The 13,803-nt window shown below is 34.1% G+C and overlaps 1 protein-coding gene across 1 annotated transcript in view; it reads left to right on the top strand.

The window, feature by feature from the left end:
* The window catches only part of LOC148945604 (putative chitinase 2), a 103,382-nt gene that overhangs the window by 68,383 nt on the left and 21,196 nt on the right, over positions 1-13,803 (top strand). The window contains exon 4 of the mRNA XM_089099187.1: positions 1,735-1,834. Within this exon, the coding sequence (XP_088955313.1) occupies positions 1,735-1,834 (100 nt within the window). The remainder of the gene's footprint in view (positions 1-1,734; positions 1,835-13,803) is intronic.

The raw sequence follows: 13,803 nt of genomic DNA, 5'->3' as shown, positions 1-13,803 counted from the left end.
TCTGGGGAAAGGAGAATAAGTTGTTATTTTGCCCATTGTTAGGTATAGGGTTACTGGGAAATGCACAAACATTTTCCAGGGGAGGGATGTTCTACGCGGGTATTTTCTATACGGATAACGTATTTTCTATACGTATAACGGGGAGGGATGTTCTACGGGGGGAAGGAAAGTTCCCAGGAGAAATGGGAATTAAGCGTTCTAGATTTTTAACTCTAAAAATAAAAAAATACCGAGACTTTAAGGAATAAATATTAGTATATGCATAGTAAGCTGTCGATCTACATTATTTTTTTTTCATTAAAGTACAATTTATGTTCTGGTCTTGAGAAGGCCTGAAGATTTTCAGCCCTACGCGTGGTAATTTCTACTCGTTTTGATTTGACTCGTTTATTTTTTGTAAGTTCTGTTCGTTTTGGAATTCAATTATTTGTTTATTGTGATTTACGGTTGTTTTACGTTTGGAAGATTATTTGACTGGAAGATTTCTTTCATTTTTTTTGTGCAATGTAGATCTTTACTTTTCTTTGAGATATTTTTTTTTGAAAATTGTTTTAAATTAATCTTTCAGAATCAGGGAACATGAATATGGCCCCTGGTTATCCAAAAATGTACCATTTTTAGCCAAATTATATCCATATTTTGTCTTTAATATGTCAATCTTGAAATCTCAAGATTGACATAAGGAGATAAGAAGTTTTAGCACTACTTTGGTAAAAAGTGACTTTTTTTTACAAAAATATATATCCAGTAGGAAAATGTTTCGTTTTATGTCATAAATTTGCAAAATGTGTCCTTTATATGTCCCAAATTTTTTGTCCATATCCTTGTGTCCCGATACTTAGGAATATATCTTTTGGTCCGCTTTGGCAACACTGGTTGCTACAGGTGTTCAGTCGCTAAACATATGTCATTGCCTTTGCGCGTAGGCGGAGTCACGAAGAGAGGTCTAGAGTGGTATGTACCAAAAATCTTTGATGGAGAGTACTGGTGCAATTTTAAATACATAAACAATTGCAGAAGAGAGGTATGTACCAAAAATCTTTGATGGAGAGTACTGGTATAAGACTTTTTGCTATTGTTTATGTATATTTATACTTTGACCCAACTTCAACATGGTGAGGTTAATAGTGAAGTCAGACATTTTACATTTGCTATGATGTGTCTTGAAATAAAACCTCGTATCTATAGTAGTAAAAACAGACTCCAGAATTTTTCCATCGGTAAAACATTGTACTGTGGTTTGAAAAAAAAAAAAAAAAATTAAATCTAGCATCTCCTCCCAGAAGAAAATGGAATGGCAAAGACAAACAGAATTTGAAAATGAATATGAACAAAATATAGTTCCTTCATCTATATCATTCATTCTGAAAAAACATCATTATCTTGTAATATTATTGTGAAGTTGGAAATTGTAGTTGCTCTGTTTTTCAGAGGACAGGGGAACGAACAGTTCTTTTCTCATTTGAAAAAAAAAAAAAAAATTGAGATCCGAAAACAGAAAAAACTGTTTCTCTTTTTGATGTAAATAGAAGCAAGAGCTTCGACGATGGTGAATCTGTATATAATTGGCATGTAAGTACACCATCTCGACACTAAGCGAGAGCGACAAGAAACCATCAAAATATTCACTGAAAAATTTTTTTTTAGTCAAGCAATGTAAGACGTATATTTTTTTTTTCTTTCAAAATTTGACTAACTTGAAAAATGGATTTAATATGAAATTCCTTCATTTAGGAAATATGGATTTGACGGATTAGATTTGGACTGGGAGTATCCTGGTGGAAGAGATGGAAGCCGGCCTGAGGATAAGCAGAATTTTGTGCTTCTTGTAAAAGTAAGTTAATGCCTTTTCCTTTTTTGCATTTTATATTTTATATTCTTCCAATGTTTTCTGCCCTTTAAATCTAATGTTATTCTTTCTTAAAATTATGCCATATTCTTTCTTTTCCTAGAATTCTAAAAAAAATTTAACATATCGTAAGTTGCATTAAATTTGTGATTTTCTCACAAATTGAAAAACAAGTTTAATAAAATCTGACGGAAGTATAAAGCGAAGTTAAAACTTAAATCGACCAAAAATTACTGCTTCGCAGATTAAGAAACATCTAAAAACTAGCTCATAGAAACTCACTTTTGACATTTCTCTATTTTTGTAAACTTCCAAAAAATTCTGAATCAGAAGAGCTTTTTTAAAATAGTCAGAGCCACAGCACTTGATGTAATTTAATCATGCAAAATATCTTCTTTTTGGGTTTTATTCACGGCCTATTTTTGTTGTCCACTTTCTCAACTCGACTTCTAAACTTATTCAATATTTTCAGCAAATTTTTTTTACATACCTGAAATCGTGTGTGCGCTGCCATTATAACAAATAAAACATGTATATATATTTTCAAATTATTATCCATTATATATATGAAAAATTATGATCCATTAGAAATTGGTTAGATTTCAGTATCGGTTTTGGCATCTTATCGTCGCTAATTATCTTAAGGCAAACTTTTTCAGGCGCGTAACGTTTGATGGGCAAGACTAAACTTGATGAAACTTAAATATTTGAAATCAGCATTAAAACCTACTAACAAGGATTTAATTGTACTCTTAATCAGTTTAGATGTTTTTCCAGTTTATACACAAACAAATACACAATTTAATTTACGTATATCGACTAATACTATCAAAGAAGACTTTTTTAGAAAAAACCCACGAAAAGAAAAAAAAATTGTTTTAGGATGTATTTTAGTAAAGCTGTCTGATATCTACCTCACCCGAACGAATGAATGATATTCTAGAATGAATGATATCAAAAAGTTCGTGGTAACGAACTGTAAGTAAGGACCGACCCGGCTCAATAGCAACCGAAACTCTAAAAAATGGAATTTTGATACCAATAGATACGTCAAAAGAATTACTTTTGTTAGTAACTACAAGTAGTTACAATTACTTGAGCGTAAATTCACTCAAGTTTACGCTGTGTAAAATTCGAGAACACACCGGGTTTTGTGCTAGTTTCTTCTTTACTTTAGAAATAAATTTGGGCTGTAAATTTGCGGAATGCGGGGTATGAGTATAGTCCAAGGTACTATTTCTGGGCCTTTACGTTCCTTCCGGTTTTTCTGGTAGTCCTATTCTACAGGTCATTACACCTTTGCCAAGAGGAATGAGTATAACTTGTTTGGTGATTGGGATTTGAATAAAAGGAATTGATTTCTTTACAGTTGATATTAGTAAGAGAATTGAATTCAAAGCAGGTTTTTTTTTTGTTTAGCATTTGCAAAAAAGGGGTAACAATGAAGTCCATAGCACTTTGCAGAAACCCGTGAATGTAGGACTGAAAGTCCAATTACTAATCAAGTTAGTGTGACCGCCATTTTTGATCTGGTTAAGTGGGTATAATCTGGTTTGGTTTGTTATTGCGAGAGGATTATTCAATTTACATCTTAGTGCTAACTGAGCAATGACTAAAGGAACATTTGAAGGTGGAGAAAAAAAAGGGGGTAATTAGTGATTGGATAATTGTAACAAGAAATTACCAAAAAGTGTTTTGTTTTGCAAAGTGTTGTCAATATTAAATAGTTTAGAAATAAAAAAAAATAACAATAAATGGCTGAAAAATGTTTTGAGGGAGTTGAGTTGCACGAGGGTTCAGTTACATGCGGTTTCTGTTACTGGGTTTTTTGTTAATTGTGTTGGTGTTGCTCGGTGGTTCTGTTTTACTGTTTTTCGTTTATACTGGGGTTCTGGTACATGGGGGGTTCTGTGGTAGGGGGTTTCGTTTATACCGGGTTTCAGTTACATGGGGGGATCAGTTATTTTTTCTGATTTTGCGTGTTTTCGCAAGAAAATAACTGGTCTTTTAGCAAACTTAGCCATAGCTACCTGAAACTCTGCATAAATAGAGACATTGCTAGAAAGTATTCAATACCTTAATTGAAAAGTAAGGATAGAATGACATTGTGACTTGACCTAACTTTACCTCGCCGATGTGGTCTGTATAATACATAAGTAACGTTTGAAATGTATTGTCAATTTAAAAAGAAATGGCTGAAAAGTGTTTTGAGGGGGATGGGTTGCATGGAGGGTTGAGTTGCACCTGGGTTCAGTTAAAGGGGATACAGTTGCACGGGGGTGTCGGTTATACAGGGGTTCAGTTACAAGGGGGATTCAGTTGCATGGGGGTTGAGTTAAATGGGAATTGAGTTCCACGAGAGTAGTGCTTTGTCGTGGTTTAGCCGTGAGGTCCCTTACCACAACCCCAAAGGGCTCTGATCCCCCCACCCCAACCCCGAAGGAGGAATTCAAATTTTTTGTCTATGAAATAGAAGCTAACTCAATTTGCGAAAAGATATTCCATTTGAACAACTCTGATCTGATTGAATTGTCACCGACACTGAGATTTAATCGCTGCTAAGCCTATTGTTATTGAGAAAGGGGATACTCAATTTACTTCTTAGTGTTAAATGACAGATTTCCAAATACAATCATTTTGAAAAGCAGACAAAAAAATTGGTTTGTCCCCTCATTTCTGTAGGGTAGGAGATAACTTAATTGACTTAGACAATGAATGATATTAATTAGTGATTGATTGTATCAGTGGAGAAAAAAAGGATTAAACTGATTAACAGTTAAGGTAACCCCAAAGGAGCTGTTAACTGAGGTAATTTGTTATAAATTTGAAAAATACCTAACGACGAATCGGAAACGTTTGATTAAAATTTGAAAAAAAAAGGAGTAATGGGATTTGCGACTTGGAGGAGATGGGGTGGTTATGCACTGTGTAATACACAAGTGATGTTTTGGAGAGTTAGGGGTCGTGTGTGTCTCTTTGGGCTATGTGTGTCTCTTTGGGAGCGTTTGAATATTTTGATTACTAAAGTATTATATTTTCATCATGTTTTAGGATATTCGATTAGGATTAACTTAACTTCATTCCTTGAGTGTTGTCGGGGGTAACACGTAAGTACCAAATTTTGAGTTCACTGCAGGGAATTTTCCACAAGGAGAATTTTCCATGGGGAGGGAATTTTCCAGGAGGTGAATTGCTACAAGTTTCACGGGAAATCATCCGTACATAGGTTTTTTTCAAATTTTTAAAGAAAATTTGCAAATGAAAAGAGGATTTTTGCACCAAACTTATGTTAATTTCTGCTCGTTTTGGGTTTTGATTCGATTATTTCCTACATTCTTTACAGTCTCATGAAATGTAATTAAACAAATATAAAAGATTTTTCGACTAAAGTAAGGATCAAGTTTAAAACTCATAACAGATTTTCTTTAAAAATTTGGAAAAAAGCCAACTTCACAATAAAGAGTAAGGAGTTAAGGATGAGACAGACTTTTGATCTTTTACATAATTAAATAAATAAAAACGGGGGGGAGGGGGTTCAGTTACACGGGGATTCAGTTACAATGGAACCCACACAAAAAACAATGGGGGCACACACAAAACCCAAATTAGCCCAGTGACCTATGAGAAATCATGGGTTGCACGGGGGGTTGAGTTGCACGAGGGTTCAGTTAAAGGGGGTAAAGTTACACAGGGGTTTAGTTAAATTGGGTTGAGTTGCACGAGGGTTCAGTAGCACGAGACTTCAGTAGCACGGGGGGGGGGGATCATTTGCACAGGGTTTCGGTTATACAGGGGTTCAGTTACATGGAGGATATAGTGACATTTTAAAAGATGATTTAAAAGATGATTTTAGAAGAGGATTTGAAGGTGAAACTCTGTGGTCATTATAATACACAAGTTCCATTTGAACAGTGTTGTGAGGTCTCCTACTCCAACCCCAAAGGGTTCCGGTCCTCCTACCCCAACCCTGAAGGAAGCCAGCGGTCCTCAAAGGTCCCCCAAGCTCCCAAAGGACCACCCAGCCCTCAAGGGCCCCCTCAGACCCTCAAAGGCCCTCCCCGGGCCCCCGTCTTTCTTAGATGAATGTTGTCTGAAACTTATGTTTCGGGGTGTAGGGGTTGCTATTTTCGACTTTTCGGAGTTGGATTTCTTAGTCTTTCATAGGTATGTGTTGTCTGAAACCTATGATTTGGCGTGGATGGTTTGCTATTTTTGACTTTTCTGAGCTGGATTTCTTACCCCTTTCATAGGTGTGTGTTGTCGGAAAATTATGATTTGGGATGTGTAGTTTGCAAGTTGGACTTTTCAGAGTTAGATTTCTTAGTCTTTCGTTGGTGTGTGTTGTCTGAAATCTATGATTTGGGATGTGTGGGTTACTATTTTTTTACTTTTCTGAACTTTATCCTAATTGCGTAGCTACTAAAGGAACATTTTTGTTGTATCTATTGGTATCAATATTCTGTTTTTAGAGTTCAAGTTACTATTTAGCCTTACGTGCCTGAAATCATGAATTAGAATATTTAATTAGCTGTTTGGGTTTTCAGACGTTTTTGACCATAAACTATAGTTTCCTTTAAGAAAATTATGGAAAATACAATTCTCTCGTTCAAATGTGAAACTTAGGTCAATTCTCTGGTTCAAATGTGAAACTTAAGTACAGTTTTGGATACTCATAATAATGATGACTTATTTTTATAATTCAATATTTTTTTTTTCATAAAAGCAAATTATTTTTTTTAAAATTATAAACTTTTAAAATTTTTTTTTTTTGTACGTATCTTAAAATTACAAAATAGTATTACAGCTCAAACAATTGTACTCTGTGATTGGTCAGAGACACAATGTGGCTTTCTCACTGGCATTCTATTTCCGGATATCGACACTACCTAGTCTATTGCATGTATTAAATCAGTATTTTTTACGCAGTAGAACAATAAACACATAAGTCATATCTTTTAAAAAAGTGAAAATGGAGCATTTTAGTAAAGTGTGTTCACACGTCAATGTTGTTGTAGCATTGAATGCTGACAAGGAGAAGTATTTAAACTATGAAACAAGTAAAAATGGTAGCACTATTGGAAATGTATGTGTGCATTGTCATGACAGTAAAAAATTTAATTTCTTTGGAGTACCAAAAAAATTCAACTCTCCTTATGGTGGATATGCAAGAGTGAGATATCCAGATATGATAGCACTCAAAGAAAATGCCAACATAAAAATAATAGTTGATGAAGAGGGACATCTTCTTGCCAGTGCTTGTGGTAACATTCTACCTCTTGTTACACCCCATCGTCAACTTTCGGGTATTAGCATTCATCGGAAGATCAAATGAAAGACATGCATACTCTTCTACTAATATCATAAACCATATCTTGTCGACGTGCCGAAACTGTTACCTTTATAGAAATAATGTTGTAATAGACAGTGAAATTGCCGGAAAAATAAAAAAGGCATTGGCAGAAAATATCACTAAGGAATATAAAGATGAATCGATGAAAAACAAAGTGCCAGCAAACGTCACTACCATTAATCAAACAATTAATGAACCAAATAATAGCAAAGATGAAGTGCATATTGAACATGTGGATGACCCCCCATTAGAAATGTGTTCACATGCTAGTGTTATTGTAGCATTGAATGCTGACAAGGAAAAGTATTTGAACTATGAAACAAGTACAAGTGGTAGCACTATCGGAAACGTATGCGTGCGTTGTCATGACACTATGGAATTAAATTTATTTGGAGTACCAAAAAAATTCAATTATAAAAATGGTGGATATGGGAAAGTATCATTTCCAGAGATGTTAGTACTCAAAGAAAATGCCAACATAAACATAATAGTTGATGAAGAGGGGTATCTTCATGCTAGTGCTATAGGTAACATGCTTCCTATTGATAGAACCTTTTGTCGGCTTTTAGGTATTAGCATTCAAATGAAAGAAAAGAGGAAAAGAAAGGCCTACTCTTCTACTAATATCGTAAACCATATTTTGTCTACATACTGAAACTCTTACATGCGTAACAAAAATGTAATAATAGGCAGTGAAATTGCCAGAAAATAAAAGGAGCCTTGTTAGAAAATATCACTATGGAATATAAAGTTGAAACGATGAGAAACAAAGCACCAGCAAACGTTACTGACATTGATCAAACAGTCAATGAATCAAATAATACCAAAGACGAAAAGCATATTGAGCCTGTTCATGAGACACCAGTAAAAATTGTGTACGATTCAAAATGGAATAATGATTATTCTACTGATTACGAACTAAGAGAAGACAATAACTACAATATCAAGAGAGAACATGGTGAACTATTTTATGGAAGAGATTCAAAATGTCCAAAGTTAATCATTGATATTAATAATGTATCATAATATATTTTTGTATTAATATTCTACATAACATTATTTCATTAAAAATATTACATTGTTATGTGTTCATTATTTTTTAGAGTAAGCTAGTATATCAAGCGTTTAGAATGTCTATTAAAACATCGACGATGTAAGAAAAGGAATTTGCGTACATCTATTGTCAAAATCTAGGTATCAGAATGAAAAATTGTAGGTATGTAAGTAAGCAAGCAAGTAAGTAAGGAAGTAAGTAAGTAAGTAACAAACTCTTTCCTGAAGTCACCTCTTGGATACACAATGCAGAAACTTCATTTAAGAAATTATCAAAAAAAATTGTAAGTAAGTAACAAATTCTTTCATGAAGTCACTTCGTGGATACACAATGCAGAAATTTCATTAAAGAAATTATGAAAAAATTGTAAGTAAGTAGCAAATTCTTTCTTGAATTCACCTACTGGATAAACAAAAAAGACATTTCGTTCAAGAAATTATGACAAAATTCCAAGTAAGTAACAAACACATCATTGTTTTCACGACTTAGATACACGATGTAGAAATTTAATTCAAGAAACTATGAAAAAATTCTCAGTAAGTAACAATTTCTTTCTTGAAGTCAACTCTTGGATACACAATACGGAAATTTCATTCAGTAAATTATGAAAAATTGTAAGCGAGTAACAAACTCTTTCCTGAAGTCACCTCTTGGATACACAATGCAGAAACTTCATTTAAGAAATTATCAAAAATTGTAAGTAAGTAGCAAATTCTTTTATGAATTTACTTCTTTGATAAACAAAAAAATTCATTTCATTCAAGAAATTTTGTCAAAATTCTAAATAAGTAACAAATCATTTCTTGAAGTTACCTCATGGATACACAACGCTTTATTGTTTTCACGACTTAGATACACGATGTAGAAATCTAATTCAAGAAACTAAAAAAAAGGGAAAGTAAGTAACAAACTCTTTATTGATTTTCACCTCTTGGATACAGAAAAAGACATTTCATTCAAGAAGTTATGAGAAAATTCTATGTAAGTAAAAAAAACTCATTCTTGAATTCACCGTTTACATGCACAATACAGAAATTTCATTCTATGGGACCTCTACACGTGATTAAACACGATTTGAAACTACATGCTATTCGCTTGCCTTTCCTTGGCACCTTTCCAAACGAGCGGGGATTCCCCACTGGTTCCTACACATTGCAAGCAAAAAAGTGACGTCTCTGTATCGTCTCTGTGTCGTCTCTGTGATGACACACACATAGAGACGAGACACACACAGACACGACACACAAACAGATTCATAGTGAGAGAGATATATGCAAAAAGTTGGGTTGATCTAGGTTCACTTAGAGTGGCGCCACGTATTGTGTATCCAAGAGTTGACTTCAAGAAAGAAATTGTTACTTACTGAGAATTTTTTCATAATTTCTTGAATTAAATTTCTACATCGTGTATCTAAGTCGTGAAAACAATAATGAGTTTGTTACTTACTTGGAATTTTGTCATAATTTCTTGAACGAAATGTCTTTTTTGTTTATCCAGCAGGTGAATTCAAGAAAGAATTTGCTACTTACTTACAATTTTTTCATAATTTCTTTAATGAAATTTCTGCATTGTGTATCCACGAAGTGACTTCATGAAAGAATTTGTTACTTGCTAACAATTTTTCCATAATTTCCTAAATGTCATTTGTGCATTGTGTATCTATGAGGTGAATTCAAGAAAGAGTTTGTTACTTACTTAATTACTTACTTACTTCCTTAATTACTTACTTACTTACTTACCTACAATTTTTCATTCTAATACCTAGATTTTGACAATAGATGTACGCAAATTCCTTTTCTTACATCGTCGATGTTTTAATAGACATTCTAAACGCTTGATATACTAGCTTACTCTAAAAAATAATGAACACATAACAATGTAATATTTTTAATGAAATAATGTTATGTAGAATATTAATACAAAAATATATTATGATACATTATTAATTTCAATGATTAACTTTGGACATTTTGAATCTGTTCCATAAAATAGTTCACCATGTTCTCTCTTGATATTGTAGTTATTGTCTTCTCTTAGTTCGTAATCAGTAGAATAATCATTATTCCATTTTGAATCGTACACAATTTTTACTGGTGTCTCATGAACAGGCTCAATATGCTATTCGTCTTTGGTATTATTTGATTCATTGACTGTTTGATCAATGCCAGTAACGTTTGCTGGTGCTTTGTTTTTCATCGTTTCATCTTTATATTCCATAGTGATATTTTCTGACAATACCCTTTTTATTTTTCTGGCAATTTCACTGTCTATTATAACATTATTTTTACACAGGTAACAGTTTAGGTACGAAGACAAGATATGGTTTATGATATTAGTAGCAGAGTAGGCCTTTCTTTTCCTCTTTGCTTTCATTTGAATGCTAATACCTAAAAGCCGACGAAAGGTTCTATCAATAGGTAGCATGTTACCTATAGCACTAGCATGAAGATACCCCTCTTCATCAACTATTATTTTTATGTTGGCATTCTCTTTGAGTACTAACATCTCTGGAAATGATACTTTCCCATATCCACCGTTTGTATAATTGAATTTTTTGGTGCTCCAAAGAAATTTAATTCCATAGTGTCATGACAACGCACGCATACGTTTCCGATAGTGCTACCACTTGTACTTGTTTCATAGTTCAAATACTTCTCCTTGTCAGCATTCAATGCTACAATAACACTAGCATGTGAACACATTTCTAATGGGGGGTCATTCACATGTTCAATATGCATTTCATCTTTGCTAATATATGTCTAATGAATTGTTTATTTAATGGCTGGGGATTTCACTTGTGCTTTGATGGTCATATAGACCTATTACATGGACTCGTTGGTACATCCGGCAACGGCCCTTTTTATGGTTCCGGAACTTTAGACGTCACTCCCGACTATAATATTACAATTTCACAATCTTTGATAATTCAACACGACCTATTTAATCATATTAGTAGAAGAGTATGCATGTCTTCTTTTGATCTTCCGTTGAATGGTAATACCCAAAAGTTGACGATGGGGTGTAACAAGAGGTAGAATCTTACCACAAGCACTGGGAAGAAGATGTCCCTCTTCATCAACTATTATTTTTATGTTAGCATTTTCTTTGAGTGCTATCATATCTGGATATCTCACTCTTGCATATCCACCATAAGAAGAGTTGAATTTTTTTGGTACTCCAAAGAAATTAAATTTCTTACTGTCATGACAATGCACACATACATTTCCAATAGTGCTACCATTTTTACTTGTTTCATAGTTTAAATACTTCTCCTTGTCAGCATTCAATGCTACAATAACATTGACGTGTGAACACACTTTATTAAAATGCTCCATCTTCACTTTTTTAAAAGATATGACTTATGTGTTTATTGTTCTACTGCGTAAAAAATACTGATTTAATACATGCAATAGACTAGGTAGTGTCGATATCCGGACATAGAATACCAGTGAGAAAGCCACCTCGCGTCTCTGACCATTCATCGATTACAATTGTTAGAGCCTTAATAATATTTTTTAATTTTAGTATAAGTACAAAAAAAAAATAAAGTTGAAAAATTTCTAAGTTTAAAAAAAAATTAATTTTTTTTATGAAAAAAAAAAGATAGTGGATTATAATCATTAGTCTTAATCATTATGTATATCCGAAAATGAACTTAAGTTTCACATTTGAACCAGAGAATTTACCTACGTTTCACATTTGAACGAGAGAATTGTATTTTCCATAATTTTCTTAGAGGAAACTAGAGTTTATGGTCAAAAACGTCTGAAAACCCAAACAGCTAATTAAATATTCTAATTCATGATTTCAGGCACGTAAGGCTCAATAGTAACTTGAACTCTAAAAAACAGAATATTGATACCAATAGATACAACAAAAATTTCCTTTAGTAGCTACGCAATTAGGATAAAGTTCAGAAAAGTAAAAAAATAGTAACCCACACATCCCAAATCATAGATTTCAGACAACACACACCAACGAAAGACTAAGAAATCTAACTCTGAAAAGTCCAACTTGCAAACTACACATCCCAAATCATAATTTTCCGACAACACACACCTATGAAAGGGGTAAGAAATCCAGCTCAGAAAAGTCAAAAATAGCAAACCATCCACCCCAAATCATAGGTTTCAGACAACACATACCTATGAAAGACTAAGAAATCCAACTCCGAAAAGTCGAAAATAGCAACCCCTACACCCCGAAACATAAGTTTCAGACAACATTCATCTACGAAAGACGGGGGCCCGGGGAGGGCCTTTGAGGGTCTGAGGGGGCCCTTGAGGGCTGGGTGGTCCTTTGGGAGCTTGGGGGACCTTTGAGGACCGCTGGCTTCCTTCAGGGTTGGGGTAGGAGGACCGGAACCCTTTGGGGTTGGAGTAGGAGACCTCAAAACACTGTTCAAATGGAACTTGTTTATTATAATGACCACAGAGTTTCACCTTCAAATCCTCTTCTAAAATCATCTTTTAAATCATCTTTTAAAATGTCACTATACCCTCCATGTAACTGAACCCCTGTATAACCAAAACCCTGTCCAACTGAACCTCCCCCGTGCTACTGAAGTCTCGTGCTACTGAACCCTCGTGCAACTCAACCCAATTTAACTAAACCCCTTTGTAACTGTACCCCCTTTAACTGAACCCTCGTGCAAGTCAACCCCCCATGCAACCTAGGATTTCTCGTAGGCCACTGGGCTAATTTGGCGTTTGTGTGTGCCCCCATTGTTTTTTGTGTGGGTTCCATTGTAACTGAATCCCCGTGTAACTGAACCCCCCCCCCCCGTTTTTATGTATTTAATTATGTAAAAGATCAAAAGTCTGTCTCATCCTTAACTCCTTACTCTTTATTGTGAAGTTGGCTTTTTTCCAAATTTTTAAAGAAAATCTGTTATGAGTTTTAAACTTGCTCCTTACTTTAGTTGAAAAATCTTTTATATTTGTTTAATTACATTTCATGAGACTGTAAAGAATGTAGGAAATAATCGAATCAAAACCCAAAACGAGCAGAAATTAACATAAGTTTGGTGCAAAAATCCTCTTTTCATTTGCAAATTTTCTTTAAAAATTTGAAAAAAACCTATGTACGGATGATTTCCCGTGAAACTTGTAGCAATTCACCTCCTGGAAAATTCCCTCCCCATGGAAAATTCTCCTTGTGGAAAATCCCCTGCAGTGAACTCAAAATTTGGTACTTACGTGTTACCCCCGACAACACTCAAGGAATGAAGTTAAGTTAATCCTAATCGAATATCCTAAAACATGATGAAAATATAATACTTTAGTAATCAAAATATTCAAACGCTCCCAAAGAGACACACATAGCCCAAAGAGACACACACGACCCCTAACTCTCCAAAACATCACTTGTGTATTATACAGTGCATAACAACCCCATCTCCTCCAATTCGCAAATCCCATTACTCCTTTTTTTGCAAATGTTAATCAAACGTTTCCGATTCGTCGTTAGGTATTTTTCAAATTTATAACAAATTATCTCAGTTAACAGTTCCTTTGGGGTTACCTTAACTGTTAATCAGTTTAATCCTTT

The sequence above is a fragment of the Artemia sp. Qi Xiang Cuo genome, chromosome 13, assembly GCF_049724085.1.
Source record: "Artemia sp. Qi Xiang Cuo chromosome 13, ASM4972408v1, whole genome shotgun sequence".
Lineage (NCBI taxonomy): Eukaryota > Metazoa > Arthropoda > Branchiopoda > Anostraca > Artemiidae > Artemia > Artemia sp. Qi Xiang Cuo.
The sequence above is the reverse complement of the archived record's forward strand: the minus strand, read 5'-3'. Positions and strand labels throughout refer to the sequence as shown.